The sequence below is a fragment of the Salmo trutta genome, chromosome 27 (assembly GCF_901001165.1).
Source record: "Salmo trutta chromosome 27, fSalTru1.1, whole genome shotgun sequence".
Lineage (NCBI taxonomy): Eukaryota > Metazoa > Chordata > Actinopteri > Salmoniformes > Salmonidae > Salmo > Salmo trutta.
The window spans coordinates 29,962,771-29,978,276 of record NC_042983.1 but is presented as its reverse complement, the minus strand read 5'-3'; the positions used below and the strand labels follow the sequence as shown (position 1 = coordinate 29,978,276).

The window sequence follows — 15,506 nt, the reverse complement described above, 5'->3', positions numbered from 1 at the left end:
TAGAACACCTTTCATAGGGTTAGTGTTCCCACACAGCCATATCTCCATGTTACAGAACATGCTTACGGAAGACTGAGCCGGCCACCTGTGATAATTAGCTATCTAGCATTCTACGAACACCTGTGTAATGGAAGAAGGTTGCCAGAAACGTGTTTTAACTGAAAAATACTGTCAGCTGCAACTGATAAAGCCAGTTAAAACAGTGTCCAGCAAGTTTTTATATTTTGTATTTGTGAAATTATTTTGATGTGATATGAAGGCAGGGGTGAAAGTAGATTTAATTATTTACCGGTATGGGACACCCAAGCATGCACACTTTTATTTTTATATAGCCTAGGTGTAATCAGAATTCCATATAGAATCCCTATTAATATCATATGATCTCTGTGGGCCTGGTAGCCTAGGCCTAGTAAAGATTTATATTACTTTCAACATGCATTAACTTTTTAATGTGGCATAAACACAACCAGTCATAATATTTTCATCTGATTGTTTGGCAATCCCTTCAGAAAGGCACTCCTGCAGACTAACAGCAAAATAATTCCAGCATACAAACAGTGAACTGGGCACCTGCAATTTGTTGAATGTTGAGACATCTGTTACAAAACAACTACATGTATTGTAATAACATTCTGCAATTGTCATTAGGCCTACACTTGAAGCCTGAATTGATGCTTCCACAGTTGTCCACACGTCCCTAAGTCACAGCCACTCATCTTTTCTTGGCACTTTGTGTTAATTGTGATAGGCTCATGTTTTACCGGTATGGCGTACCCCCACTATTTATTTTGCCGGGATGCCATATTGGCTTACTTCCACCCCTGTATGAAAGTAAAGGGCTTTATGTTTATAGAACCGTATCTCAACTCACGTTTAGATAGAGTTTTTGGCTGCCAGAGCCAGTCTACCTCTGAGAATAACATAAAAGGTCCTTGGATCTTAAGGAGTAATTCTTGGGCTTGTCCCTCCCCCTTCACATTTTATTCCCTTACTGCTGACCTTTCCTCCATGTGTCACAATGACAGATGTTAGCTGTGTTTGTATGAATGAAACCCACTCGGCTCTCTCTCTCGTCAGCTGCCAGAGTAAGTAAGGTTGTCACAAAGTAGTAGTGAAGGAATAGCCTACTCACTAGCCTAGTCCCTAAAAACACTGCAAAAGTTTACGCAACTGAGAAAAACAACCCATTTGGGTTGTTCATTTACAGGCTACCTTGTGCACTGCCATAACAGGCATTTTTCTTTGCCTGCTTGTAGTTTACATTCCTGTTTGTGTCTGGGCTTTCAGAGACTGTCCTTTTGAGGTAGAAGTTGCCTCTAACCACAGATCTGGGATCAGATTACCTTACTGCCTGACCATAAATATTAGCGGGGGATAAAGAAGACATCTAACCCTTGAACAGTGATTGGGGTCAACCTCCACGTAGTCTGTTCTCTCAGTGTAGTGTTGGGAAAGCATTTCACCTTCTCAGATTGTGCTGAAATCGTTTCTGTTAGGATTAGATTAGCATTCCTGAAACATAAAAAAAACATTAAAAAAAAAAAAATGTAATTAAGCTAATTGATTGCACCCAAATTGGCCATTTTAATTTAAGGGATTCATATAATCTACTATTAATATTGAGTAAGACAAGGAGTCCAATAAAATTATCAAAAGCCACCCACGGACCCCCCACGCCAATCCCACCCCAACAAAAAGTATACAGTATAAGTTCTCTGTCTGACAAATAGTATGGAGCTGTGGCTTGGAGTAGGCCTATTGTGTTTTCATCCTTTGTAATGTATTACCTGTGCTTCTGGTGATTTTTGTTTTTTCCCCTCTGTTCAGAGAAATTAGCCATTGAAGTCACTTGCATTATTTACCATAAATGAGTGTGAAAGTACCAGATTTTTCCCACTAGACGCCACTGTTCCTGCTACTGCCACAAACCTGTATCAATTTGGCTGGACTCTTGTGTTTATTAAATGGATCAAAACATTTTCTTTGCAACTTTGGGTACAAAAGCAATAGCATTTGCTCATGATAAAATAAATTGTGTGGTCATCCTCACAATTCAAGCCAGTCCTCCATGAAAGCAATTCAGAACAGGGAAAAAAATTACATCACCAGATTCAGGAGGAATACATTACATAGAATGAAAAAGCAATACTCCAAGCCGCAGCTCCATACTACTTGTTAGACATAGGGAACTGATACTGGTATACTGGTTGTTGAGGTGGGTTTGGTGTGGGGGGGTCTGTTGTTGGCTTTCGTTGGATTCCTCATTACCATTTTATTGGATTCCTCATGTCTTACTCAATGGTAGGAAGAAGTTTGGTCCAAATCAGATGTTGGGTACTATATTTATTGAATATTATTTGAATCCAATAAATGAAAAGGTCCAATTTGGGTGCAATCAATTATCTTCATTTCTCAACAACAACAAAAAATGTAAACAAAATGTTACAGAAACAATTTAAGAACAATTTGTGATGGTGGGTGTCATGGCTTGCTGAAATGACATTGAACGACTCTGAATAGGTTTTATACAAGGTGTTTTGCTTCTATGGAAACGGTAGCTTGTGCACTTTACTGAATTCCTTATGAAGCAGTCGCATAATTCATTTGAATCCATATTTATTTTCTAATGATAAAAGTTGGTACAGTCAGGAAATTGGGATCAGTATCATACATCTATTTCTATTTTGCAGTTTCAAGAGGATGTCTGAATGCTCCCACTTCTACTCTTGGGATTACTACTGATATTGTGGCTACTCTGGATGATTAAGGTCAAGCAGATGCTGGAGAAAGGGGGGGAAATAGCGACTGGCTGTGGAACCCCTGCAGCTGCAGCACAGGAGGAGATTCAAGCGGCCGATAGACCCGCTGCGGCTGCACACACCCCTGCTCCACCCCCTGCTAAACACTCCACACCCATGGGTCTTGCAGCATCTACCTCAACAGATAGCGGGGACAACTGTCCCCTAACCCACATTGACCCCACTGTCGGTCCCATGATACCCAGGACAGGGGGTTCCCAGGCTCCTCAGGCCTCTTCAGAGGAAATGAAGCACACACAGCCGTCCCTTCCCTTTGTTGTCCCTCAGCCTCCCAGTAGAACGATCAGGCCCAAACTCATCTCAGGCCCAGAAGCTCGACGAGCGCGCCTCAAGTTCATCCTGGGGTCATCGGAGGACAATTCTTCAGATGAAGATCTGCCTTTGACCATGAAACCCCCTACAGGTTTTGGTTCCTCTCAGGCAGCAGCCACCTCCTGCCTACGACAAACCGTATCAGCAACCTCAACCACCTTCTCCCCCCCACAGCAAGTTACATCAGTAACATCAACCCCTACCTCCCATGGCATGAGGTAGGCCATAGCATGTTGTGCAACTTCTTTTAAGTAAACTTCATTTTCATATTACGCTGAACAAGAATATGAACGCAACATGCAAAGTGTTGGTCCTGTGTTTCATGAGCTGAAATAAAAGATCCCAGAAAAAGCTTATTTCTCCCAAATTTTATGTACAAATTTGTTTACATCGCTGTTATTGAGCATTTCTCCTTTGCCAAGATAATCCATCCACCTGACAGGTGTGGCATATCAAGAAGCTGATTAAATAGCATGATCATTACACAGGTCCACCTTGTGTTGGGGACAATAAAAGGCCACTCTAAAATGTGCAGTTTTGTGTCACAATACAATACCACAAATGTCTCAAGTCGAGGGAGCATGCAATTGGCATGCTGACTGAAGGAATGTCCACCAGAGATGTTGCCAGATAATTTAATGTTAATTTCTCTACCATAAGCCACCTCCAATGTTTTAGAAAATTTGGCAGTACGTCCAACTGGCCTCATTCCTGCAGTCAGCATGCACATTACACCTGTGTAATTATCACGCTGTTTATTCAGCTTCTTGATATGCCACACCTGTCAGGTGGATGGATTATTTTGGCAAAGGAGAAATGCTCACTAACATGAGCTCATGAAATGTGACCAACACTTTACATGTTGCGTTTATATTTTTGTTCAGTATAGAATAAACAGGTTTAGACATCATCGTTTTCACTACTCTGATGACATTGGAATTGTATTCAGTTCAGAACGTGTTGATAGTGAATGCAAGTGCTTGCTCCATCAACCCAGTGTTAAGAGTCAATTAATCATTCAGCAGATTAGCTCGTGACTAGTGAGGTGAGGCTGCCTGTCAGTGCAGTAGTCTCTGGGTATCAGCAGAGTGCGCTGTTGTCCAAAAGGCGAGACCAATTGTTGGCCAGGCCGGAGGCAAACTTGCCAGCCACATTGTGGTATTATTGCTGCCCCATGCTGTATCCACACAACCAGCTGCCTATGATCACCTGACCACAGCATGCATGCTGACAGTAACTTGTGTTATTGTCGCATGCCTCACCTCTCTGCACTTTTAATGGAACAAGTGTCGTTGACTTTGAGAACCAGGGTCTGAGTCCCAGGAGGGCACACAACAACATTGTATGTGTGCTTGACAAATGTTTCTACATCCCTTGGAATTTCTCTGTAGATACATTTGGCTTGCTGTATGAAGCCTTTAGGCATAGAGCACGAGGCACTATTGTTGATCTTTTTTTGGTGACATCACAATGGATATCTCAGGTAGTTGGTCAGCTGAGCATACCTAAGTCTACTTGACACAGGTTCAGTTGGCTTTGAATGCCACACTCCACTCTCAGCCGAGTTTTGAAAAGCTTGTTTGTTTGTACTCTTGAGCCACATGTGCAGGAATCACCATGGAGGTGAAACTGAAAGGGGAGAGGTAAGATGGCTTTCCATGTGTTTTAAGGAATTATAGTTTTTCCACATTGAGAAGTAGCATAGGCCTATGAGTAGCATTGACTGACATGATGCCACTGTGTAGGCCTACACATAACACCTACCAATTATGTTTTGACAATTTCAGTCAGTTTGCCACATGGAAGAATTAGCCTCCCACGTTTTTGTTTACCATATGCTAGAAGGTTACCATAAGCTATAGTTTGGTGGTTCGTGAAGGGACAAGTTAGTTGTGTTTAACTTTAATGAGAACTTGATACATCCACTGTGTGTGTGTGTGTGTGTGTGTGTGTGTGTGTGAACGTGTTTTTGTATGCGTGTGTGTAAGAGATCAGATAAGATTGTCAAACACGTCTACACACCAGATCTGTGTTCAAATACTGTTAGGCTATTTCAATTACTTTCAAAGACATTTGAAAGTAAACATTTCAATTCGTTTTATTTTTAGTAGTAAATTGGAATGTGTTTTGAAATACGCAAATACACTGACTCAAATACATTACTATGTATTTGAAATAAGTATTAGAAAATACTTTCAAATAGTAGGCTAATTTTCAGAAACTATTAGAAAATGCTTTCAAATACTTCCAATGGAGGTAGTTTAATTGAGGGCATGCTTAACTGAATGAACAGCAGAGACATAATGCAAGCATTAATATTTATTAAAATAGTTTAGAGAATGGAACCAACAGACTGCCAAATAGTTAGTCCGGATATCTATTTGGCTAACTATTTAACTATCTGCATGGACAGTTTTTGCACCAACTTTTTTGTCTCATCTCATATGCTGCTGCTACTGTTTACTATCTGGCACTTAATTCCTAGTTGTATATACATATCTACCTCGTACTCCTGCACATCCACTCGGTATTGGTACCCCTTGGATATACACTACCAGTCAAAAGTTTTAGAACACCTACTCATTCAAGGGTTTTTCTTTATTTTGACTTTTCTACATTGTATAATAATAGGGAAGACATCAAAACTATGAAATACCACATATGGAATCATGTAGTAACCACAAAAGTGTTAAACAAATCAAAATATATTTGAGATTCTTCAAATAGCCACCCTATGCCTTGATGACAGCTTTGCACACTCTTGGCATTCTCTCAACCAGCTTTACCTGAAATGCTTTTCCAACAGTCTTGAAGGTGTACCCACATAAGATGAGTACTTGTTGGCTGTGGTCCGACTCATCCCAAACCATCTCAATTTGGTTGAGGTCTGGATTGTGGAGGCCAGGTCATCTGATGCAGCACTCCATCGCTCTCCTTCTTGGTAAAATAGCCCTTACACAGCGTGGAGGTGTGTTGGGTCATTGTTCTGTTGAAAAACAAATGACAGTCCCACCAAGCCCAAACCAGATGGGATGGCGTATCGCTGTAGAATGCTGTGGTAACCATGCTGGTTAAGTGTGCCTTGAATTCTAAATAAATCAGACAGTGTCACCAGCAAAGCACCGCCACACCATAACACCACCTTCTCCACGCTTCACGGTGGGAAATACACATGCAGAGATCATCCGTTCACCCACACCACATCTCACAAAGACACGGAGGTTGGAACCAAAAATCTCCAATTTGGACTCCATACCAAAGCATAGATTTCCACCGGTCTAATGTCCATTGCTCGTGTTTCTTGGCCCAAGCCTGTCTCTTTTTATTGGTGTCATTTCGTAGTGGTTTCTTTGTAGCAATTCGACCATGAAAGCCTGATTCACGCAGTGTCTAATGAACAGTTGATGTTGAGATGTCTGTTACTTGACCTCTGTGAAGCATTTATTTAGGCTGCAATTTCTGAGGCTGGTAACTCTATTGAACTTATCCACTGCAGCAGAAGTAACTCTGGGTCTTCCAGTCCTGTGGCGGTCCTCATGAGAGCCAGTTTCATCATAGCACTTGATGGTTTTTGCGACTGCACTTGAAGAAACTTTCAATGTTCTTGAAATGTTCCATATTGACTGACATTCATGTCTTAAAGCAATGATGGACTGTCGTTTCTCTTTGCTTATTTGAGTTGTTCTTGCCGTAATATGGACTTGGTATTTTACCAAATAGGGCTATCTTCTGTATACCACCCTACCTTGTCACAAAACAACTGATTGGCTCAAACGCATTGAGGAAAGAAATTCCACAAATTAACTTTTAACAAGGCGCACCTGTTAATTGAAATGCTTTCCAGCTGGTTGAGAGTGTGCAAAGCTGTCATCAAGGCAAAGGGTGGCTACTTTGAAGAATCTCAAATATATTTTGATTTGTTTAACACTTTTTTTGGTTACTACATAATTGTATATATGTAATTTCATAGTTTTGATGTCTACACTATTATTCTACAAAGCAGAAAATAGTACAAATAAAAACCCTTGAATGAGTAGGTGTTCTAAAACTTTTGACTGGTAGTGTACCCAGTATATAATGTAAAAAAAATGTTTAAAAAAAATATATACATAGATTGTTACTCATTGTGTATCTATTATTACTTTTATCATTGTGTTTTACTTTTCAATTATTTCTGTATTTTCTTTCTCTGCATTGTTGGGAAAACCTGTAAGTTTGCATTTCACTGTTAGTCCACATGTTGTTTACGAAGAACGTGGCGAATAAAAGTTTTTTGTTGTTGACATAATAGAGCAACTATATGTGATTATACAGATATATTAATCATGATCATTCACATTGTCTGCATAATTAGAATCTAACATTAATTTGCATGAGACAAAGTCCGCTTGATCGAAGGTTATTGCTCTAGTATCCTATGGTGCCACTGATGCCAATGACATCTATATTGCCACCAACTGGTCTGGTCTACCATCCTAAAGTGTCAGTGATTTTATATTCACACAGCTTCTAAGGACATACATAAGCTTTACATACCAAATGTCATTGCCCCATGTCCATCTGTTCAGTTCTAGTAACCAGTTGTTGCCCATGGTGGAATCATCTAACCTGCTGGCTCCTGAAGGCCCCATGAGCACCCGAGTCTAGAAACAGTTTAGCTAACGTCAGAAATGTGCATTTTGCTAGCTGAACTGTAAACAAGAAAACATCTGAGATGACTCAAACACTAGCTAGCAAGCCCTCCTCTGCAGCAATGTTATTGGGATGCGGGAATGTTACATTCACCTTTTAATTGTAAGTTAACTGTCATTGAAGTTGGTGGTCACTACTGGTTTCCGATTCAAGGCGAGAGAATCTGTCTCATGTTTCTCACGGACTCGGAGTGACATCACGCACCCAAGAAGCCTCAACCAATCACTAAATGGATATTAATGACTTTGCCTCAGGGAATCCTACTAGGACTAAAATATGTATTCAACCCAGTGTTGTAGTACTTGAGACCAGGTATTGAGTGACTTGGTCTTGTCTCTGTGTCTGGTACATTTGTACTCGGTCTCGGACAGTGAGGACTTGTAATTTCTTCAGGAGACCAGAGGAGTAAAAAACGAATCATCAGCTTCCATTCAGTCGATGCATAAAACAGCTTCGCGAGGCCATATATATATATATATATATGAATCATTATATTAACAGCCTTTTATGTATATTATGGACATGTTTGCGCAGTGGCGACCCTATAGGCCTTCAGTGTGTGACAGGTTTGTGATTCTGAAAGGACATAACCGTAATACTAGGGCACTCAGGAGTGCACTTTTTGTAAAACACAAAGTGGTGTAGTGGAGGGTATACAAAGGTAGAAATCATATTTTTTTCCCCCAGTGGGAACTGCGTATATTCACTTCTTAATCCCTACTGATGCGTATCAAAGTGGTGTAGTGGAGGTATACGATGAATCAATTATGCAGTACAATAGTTAAATCATGCAAAGTAGCCTACACAATCGCAAAGCACGTGAAATAAATTCACATGTGCGTTGCGCACACAGCCTAGTTTCAGCAGAATATCACCTACAGGCAGAAAGAGGAAACGGTTTTGGCATGGAGCAGCTCACAGAAGAATGACATCGGTAGTCTGTAGAGTAGGAAAGACGTTTCAAGTTATATCTACCAGTAAATGTATAACTAAGGCAACAATAGGTATGCAAACCAGGTAGGAAAAAGTTTAGTCTGAAGTGTTGGTTAGTAGGCTATTTGTGATGCGTAATTGTCATCATGTGCTGTTTGCATCAGGGTGTAGACATGGTTGGGGTGGACAGATGCCAACCCACTGGGGAGCCAGGCCCTGACAGGCCCACCCAATCAGATAGTCATTTAAGCATTGTTGTGGACTTACACCATCAAGTTTTCTTGTTATTGAAAAACAATCTAAAAAAACGAAGGAAAATATACGCTTTTTCACTCTGGGTGCCTTTCTGTCGCAGGGTGGGCCATTTGGCAACTTTTTGGCACAATTAGAGTAGGCACCACTACACCAGTGTAGATTTGGCCTTATCCTAAAAAAATTCCCTAGTCCTTGCCAATGACAAGCATACCGATAACATGATGCAGCCACCACCATGCTTGAAAATATGAAGAGTGGTACTCAGTGTTGTGTTGGATTTGCCCCAAACAACATACTTTTTGTCCTGAATACAAAGTATTATGTTTTTTTGCCACATTTTTTACATTATTACTTAAGTGCCTTGTTGCAACAGGATTCATGTTTTGGAATATTTTTTTATTCTGTACAGGCTTCCTTTCCCCGTGTAGCTCAGTTGGTAGAGCATGGTGTTTGCAACACCAGGGTTGTGGGTTCGATTCCCACGGGGGACCAGTACGGAGAAAAAATTTATGAAATGTATGCATTCACTACTGTAAGTCGCTCTGGATAAGAGCGTCTGCTAAATGACTTAAATGTAAATGTTTTCATTCTGTAATTTAGGCTAGGATTGTGGAGTACCTACAATGTTGTTGATCCATCCTCAGTTGTCTCATATAACAACCATTTAAACTAAATCTGTAACTGTTTTAAATTCACCGTTGGCCTCATGGTGAAATCCCTGAGCGCTTTCCTTCCTCTCCGGCAATTGAGTTAGGAAGGACGCCTGCATCTTTGTATTGATACACCATCCAAAGCCTAATTAATAACTTCACCATGCTCAAAGGTATTTTCAGTGTCTGCTTGTTTTATTTTTACACATCTACCAATAGGTGCCCTTCTTTGCTAAGCATTGAAAAACCTCCCTGGTCTTAGTGGTTGAAATTCACAACTCAATTTGAGGGAACATACAGATAATTGTTTGTGTGGGGTACAGAGATGGGGTAGTCATTAAAAAATCATGTTAACCACTATTATTGAGCACGGAATGAGTCCATGCAACTTATAATGCACATTTTTACTGCTGAACTTATTTAGGCTTGCCATGACAAAGGGTTTGAATACGTATTGACTCAAGACATTTCAGCTTAATTACAAAACAATAATACAAACAAAATTCCACTTTGACATTATGGGGTATTGGGTATAGATCAATGACAGTCTCAATTGACTCAATTTTAAATTCAGGCTGTAACGCAACAGAATGTGGAAAAAGTTAAGGGTTGTGAATACTTTCTGAAGGCACTGTAAATAGACACGTCAAATCTGATTTTCTGATTGATCAATAACTCAGCCATCTCTTAACCAATCCCTAAGCTTCCAAGATGGAGGAAAGTTAAATTTGTTGATGAGGAAAAACATCTACATACAAAGTTAAGTCTCTAGGTCAAACGGGGCAGCAGATATGAAGGTTTAAATGAGACTGCCTAAAACAGCGCCACCTATTGGCCAGTCGGTGCTGTTCTTTTTGACCAAGTTTCTCATGGTCTCTAGTTTCTGTGTGCCATGTTAGAACTAAAGTCACCAAACCTATGCTTGAGTTATTTGACCATGTCAAATGAAAAAAAAAAGATTTATCCTAAAAATAACAATAGGTTTCACAGCTTTGTTGTGGACCCTAATTATATTGTGCTTACTGAAGTGAGCTATCCATTCAGACCAGCCTTACTGATTGTACCTCTGTATCAATTACATTTGATTTCGGGTCATATTATTAGAAAATACTAAAATACATATTTATTTCAACTCAGGTCTGTCACACACACACACACACACACACACAGAGAGAGACTGTAGTGTTCTGTTCCCCATTCCATATGGTTCTGTGGTTGAAGGATGTTTTGATATGCTTGTGGGAGGGGTGAAGGGAGGGTGTGGCTCGTAGAGGAAGGGACTGGTGGAGGTTGTATTGTTTTGGTCTTAGATTTCAACTCCGCCATTCACACACCAGAGACTCTGCCATGGAGGGTGATGGAAGTTTCAACTGCTGGTTTCAGTATCTCAGGTTAGTTTCTTCCTTTTGCTTTTTTAAGTAGCCTTCTGTTTTTCTCTGATTCTTGGACTGCAGGTTTCAGACAACAGCTTATTTCAGGGTACGCGATTTCAGAACTCTATAATACTGTCCAGAGAACTGCTTTACCATGTTTTATAGTTGTTTTGTCTGAGTTGGTAGACAGAATATGTAGTAAACAATGATGGCTGTTCTGTTGACATTGTGGCTATGGTTGAGTGTGTTATGTAACTGAGCAGTGCTGGTCTTGGCATGTGTAGCCCCTATAAAGAGGAAGTCAGGGAAATGACAATTCCCTCTCACAATTTGGCCCCACTCACCAGAGGGCAAATTGAACAAAGTAGTGGTGGAGCTTGACTAATGCACTTTCAGCACAGGAATATGAAACGCAACATGCAACAATTTGTACGATTTTACTGAGTTAAAGTTGATATAAGGAAATCAGTCAATTTAAATAAATAAATTAGGCCCTAATCTATGGATTTCACATGACTGGGCCGGGTCACAGCCATGGGTGGGCCTGGGAGCGCATAGGCCAACCCACTTGGGAGCCAGGCCCACCTATGGCTGTTGAAGCACCCCCTGAACAACGAGCCCAATGCCTCCTTTAATACCTCCCAAACAATTCGACCATATCGTAAAAAAAATCACAGGCACATCTTGATCACTGACCCACAACTGAAGAAGAAAAAAGTTTAAACAACACCCTCTGCTAGTCATCCGTCACTGCCAAATGGTGGGTAGGTCTGCTCTTCCAACTGCGCCATGTGGCACCTTCCTAGATAATTTACAGTTGCGGCCGATGTACCCAGTGTAACTTCACTAATAAATGCATTAGGCCTTCACTCTAACAAAAAAAGTGTTCCAAAAGGGTTTATTGGCTGTCCCCATAGGATAACACTTTCTGGTTCCAGGTTGAACTCTTTAGGGTTCCTTGTAGAACCCTCTGTGGAATGGGTTCTAAATGGAACTCGAATGGGTTCTACTTGGAACCAAAATGTGTTCTCCTATGGGGACAGCCGAAAAACCCTTAAGTTCTTGATAGCACCTTTTTTTGAAAATGTGTATATGTTCAATCACAACATCACGTGCAAGGCCATTAAGAGTATCATTAGGCCTACAGGTAAAAAAAATAAGTGGTTTACCTTATAAAGTGTATTTGTGCTCTATGCTATGTAGGAAAAACGAAACGATCCCTAAAAACAAGGATAGCAGAGTAATATGAGCACTCTTGATCAGAGGAACCCTGTGGCTGCACATTAATGGAGGCTCATCACAACATTAGCTCTCTGAGATAAATTGGTCTTGAACATGTGAAGGTTCCTAGGAGGTGGGGAGACATTGATAAGAGTGTTGTATTGGATACACCGTTTGACCACTAGGTCACCAAAAGGTCTTAACTAAGAGTTTCACATCAGATCTTTTCTAAGGTAAATAGCCTATGGTACATTTATATGTCAAAGCATGGATACCAGCTTACCAAAGGTACACAAGTTGTTTTGAAGTAGGTCATGTGTTATTATATCTACGACCACCGCCTGCACGTGATGGTCTTGTGGGCAGGTATTCTAACAGTTTTCAACATAATCATTTTTACTGCAGCTTGGGTTGTAACTGCCCGATTTGGTATTTATGCATGTAATTATTTTGTAACACTGATTAGTGATGGCTCATTATCCAGTAAAAGTTATTTTTGTATAGCCATGTTTGAATTGATTCCACACCTACTATGCGCCATGGGCCCTATTTCGAGTTAGGAAATTATGCCTTTCTTATGCACTTCACAGTAGTTAGTATTCAGACTTCTCTTATGTCGGTGCATAACGGGCTTTGCAGGCTTGGTTCCCTTGCTCGTGCTGAATAAATGTAATTGAAACAGTGAAACCCTCCTATTTGCTGGCCAACAGATTTTATTGTGGAGTTTTCATTCAATTGGGTTTTCAGTACATTTATCATCAGCCATCCCTTTCAATAGAATTTTGACAGCAGACTAGAATACATCAAAGAACAGGTTCAGAAATAGGGATCAATGAAATAAAGCCATCTAAATATAGCCTATGCATATTGGTCTGTTTCAATACCAACTGATAAATAGTTGGATCCTAAAGATTTACAGTGGTTTGATTCATTCATAAAATTGCCACATTCAGTTCTTTAACCCATGGTATTGTTGAAGATTAGTGTACATATAATTAAAATAGGGAGAATAGTGTACAATAGTAGGCTATATCCTCCTCTATAGCCTGCATTAACCATGGAACTGGGCCAACTGACACAGCTAAGTATTGTGCCATGTGTCGGGTTCAAACTGTTATGGCTTGGTCTGCGCGCCGCACCATAACTATTTAATTAGCTTACCGGTCTTTTTTACATACATTTTTGATATTATGAACTGTTACTATTGATCCACAGCAACAACCACATGGCCATGACAATGTTTTAGAGGAATTAAATGAAACAATGTAATTAAATTGAATGATAATGTAGGCAATACCAACTGAAGGGAACAAAAAGTAAGTATGGCAGTTGAATATGTGTTGTTATTAGGCCTACTGAGGGTTGATACTGATAGTGGCTAATATTTAACATGATAGAAATAGGAAACAGAGATAGTTGGGGTAGCCTCAAATTAAGACATTCAAGAGCTCCCATCCCTGTAAATGAAAAGGCTGTAAGATTTTTCATTCTGCATAATGGCACAACATTTTATAAACTTCACTGCGGAAAAGGTGATATGTTGATATTCTTCAGTTTGCCACCATGTGACTGGTTTCACATTAATTTCCAGTGATCATATGGTCAAATAGATCTAAAACAATTGTCATCTAAATTTTCAATCCCCTTACCCAAACAGATTACTCATTTACCTAGCTCTTATTAATAGCTCTTATCAAGTTGTAAAATACAGTGCATGGAGAATGTTGTTATCGGAAAAAAAAGAGATGCTTTTTGCACTTGGAACCGGCAGGTTCGCTCAACCTTAAACATGGTTTCCTCTTGCATAAAGGTGGTGGAGTTATGAGGGAATTAGGTCAAGGTCAGAATATTTCCACTACATCTTCATTTTTTCAATCTCCACCCCTGAATGAATAGTAGGTGAATAGCATGCTATTCTCATGCTTAAGTTCAGAATATGCATAGAGAAAAGTGCATGAAAAGGGAATGAAGTTCCATTTACATGTGCTTAAATGGGGTTGGAATCGGGTGTGCGTAATGGTCATGTTGGGTGGAATATGTCCTTTTTGACGTGACGATGAAGATGTGGATCGAAACATTATCAATAAAGGTGGTAATGTGGGGGCATATTCTGTGCCTTTCATGGGCCTTTTTGTTATTTTCTACAATTGATGCGATGTGGGAATCATATATACACACACACACACACACACACACACACACACACACACACACACACACACACACACACACAGGCCCCATGGTCTCCTGATCCCAAGTTAACTATTTTCAACTGGGTGTACTCACGTACAGTACCAGTCCAAAAATTTGGACACACATACTCATTGAAGGGTTTCTTTATTTTTACTATTTTCAACATTGTAGAATATTAGTGAAGACATCAAAACTATGAAATAACACAAAAAGTGTTAAACAAATCAAAATACATTTTATTATTGAGGTTCTTCAAAGTAGCCACCCTTTGCATTGATGACAGCTTTACACACTTTTGGCATTCTCTCAACCAGCTTCATGAGGTAGTCACCTGGAATGCATTTCAATTAACAGGTGTGCCTTGTTAAATTAACTTTTCATGTGTTTTATGCATTTGAGCCAATCAGTTGTGTTGTGACAAGGTAGGGGTGGTATACAGAAGATAGCCCTAGACCAAGTCCATATTATGGCAAGAACAGCTCAAATAAGCAAAGAGAAACAACAGTCCATCATTACTTTAAGAAATGAAGGTCAGTCAATACAGAACTTTGAAAGTTTCTCCAAGTGCAGTCTCAAAAACCATAAAGTGCTATGATGAAACTGGCTCTCATGAGGACCACCACAGGAATGGAAGACCCAGAGTTACTTCTGCTGCAGAGGATAAGTTCATTAGAGTTACCAGCCTAAATAAATGCTTCAGAGTTCAAGTAACAGACACATCTCAACATCAACTGTTCAGAGGAGACTGCATGAATCAGGCCTTCATGGTCAAATTGCTGCAAAGAAACCACTACTAAAGGACACCAATAAGAAGATACTTGCTTGGGCCAAGAAACATGAGCAATGGACATTAGACCAGTGAAAATATGTCCTTTTGGTCTGATGAGTACAAATTTGAGATTTTTGGTTCCAACCGCTGTGTCTTTGTGAGAAGCAGAGTAGGTGAGCGGATGATCTCCGCATGTGTGGTTCCCACAGTGAAGCATGGAGGAGGAAGTGTGGGGGTGCTTTGCTGGTGACACTGTCAGTGATTTATTTAGAATTCAAGGCACACTTAA

General features: G+C 40.1%; 1 protein-coding gene across 4 annotated transcripts in view; it reads left to right on the top strand.

The window, feature by feature from the left end:
* LOC115164864 (acetyl-CoA carboxylase 2) overlaps positions 1-15,506 on the top strand; it is a 59,001-nt gene that overhangs the window by 3,947 nt on the left and 39,548 nt on the right. For 3 of the 4 annotated variants that reach the window (XM_029717735.1, XM_029717737.1, XM_029717736.1), the window contains exon 2: positions 2,691-3,349. In XM_029717735.1, coding sequence (XP_029573595.1) covers positions 2,709-3,349 — 641 coding nt within the window. In that variant the 5' untranslated portion in view covers positions 2,691-2,708. Of the gene's footprint in view, positions 1-2,690; positions 3,350-10,952; positions 11,053-15,506 lie in introns of those variants that run through there. The other variant, XM_029717738.1, reaches the window with a different exon arrangement.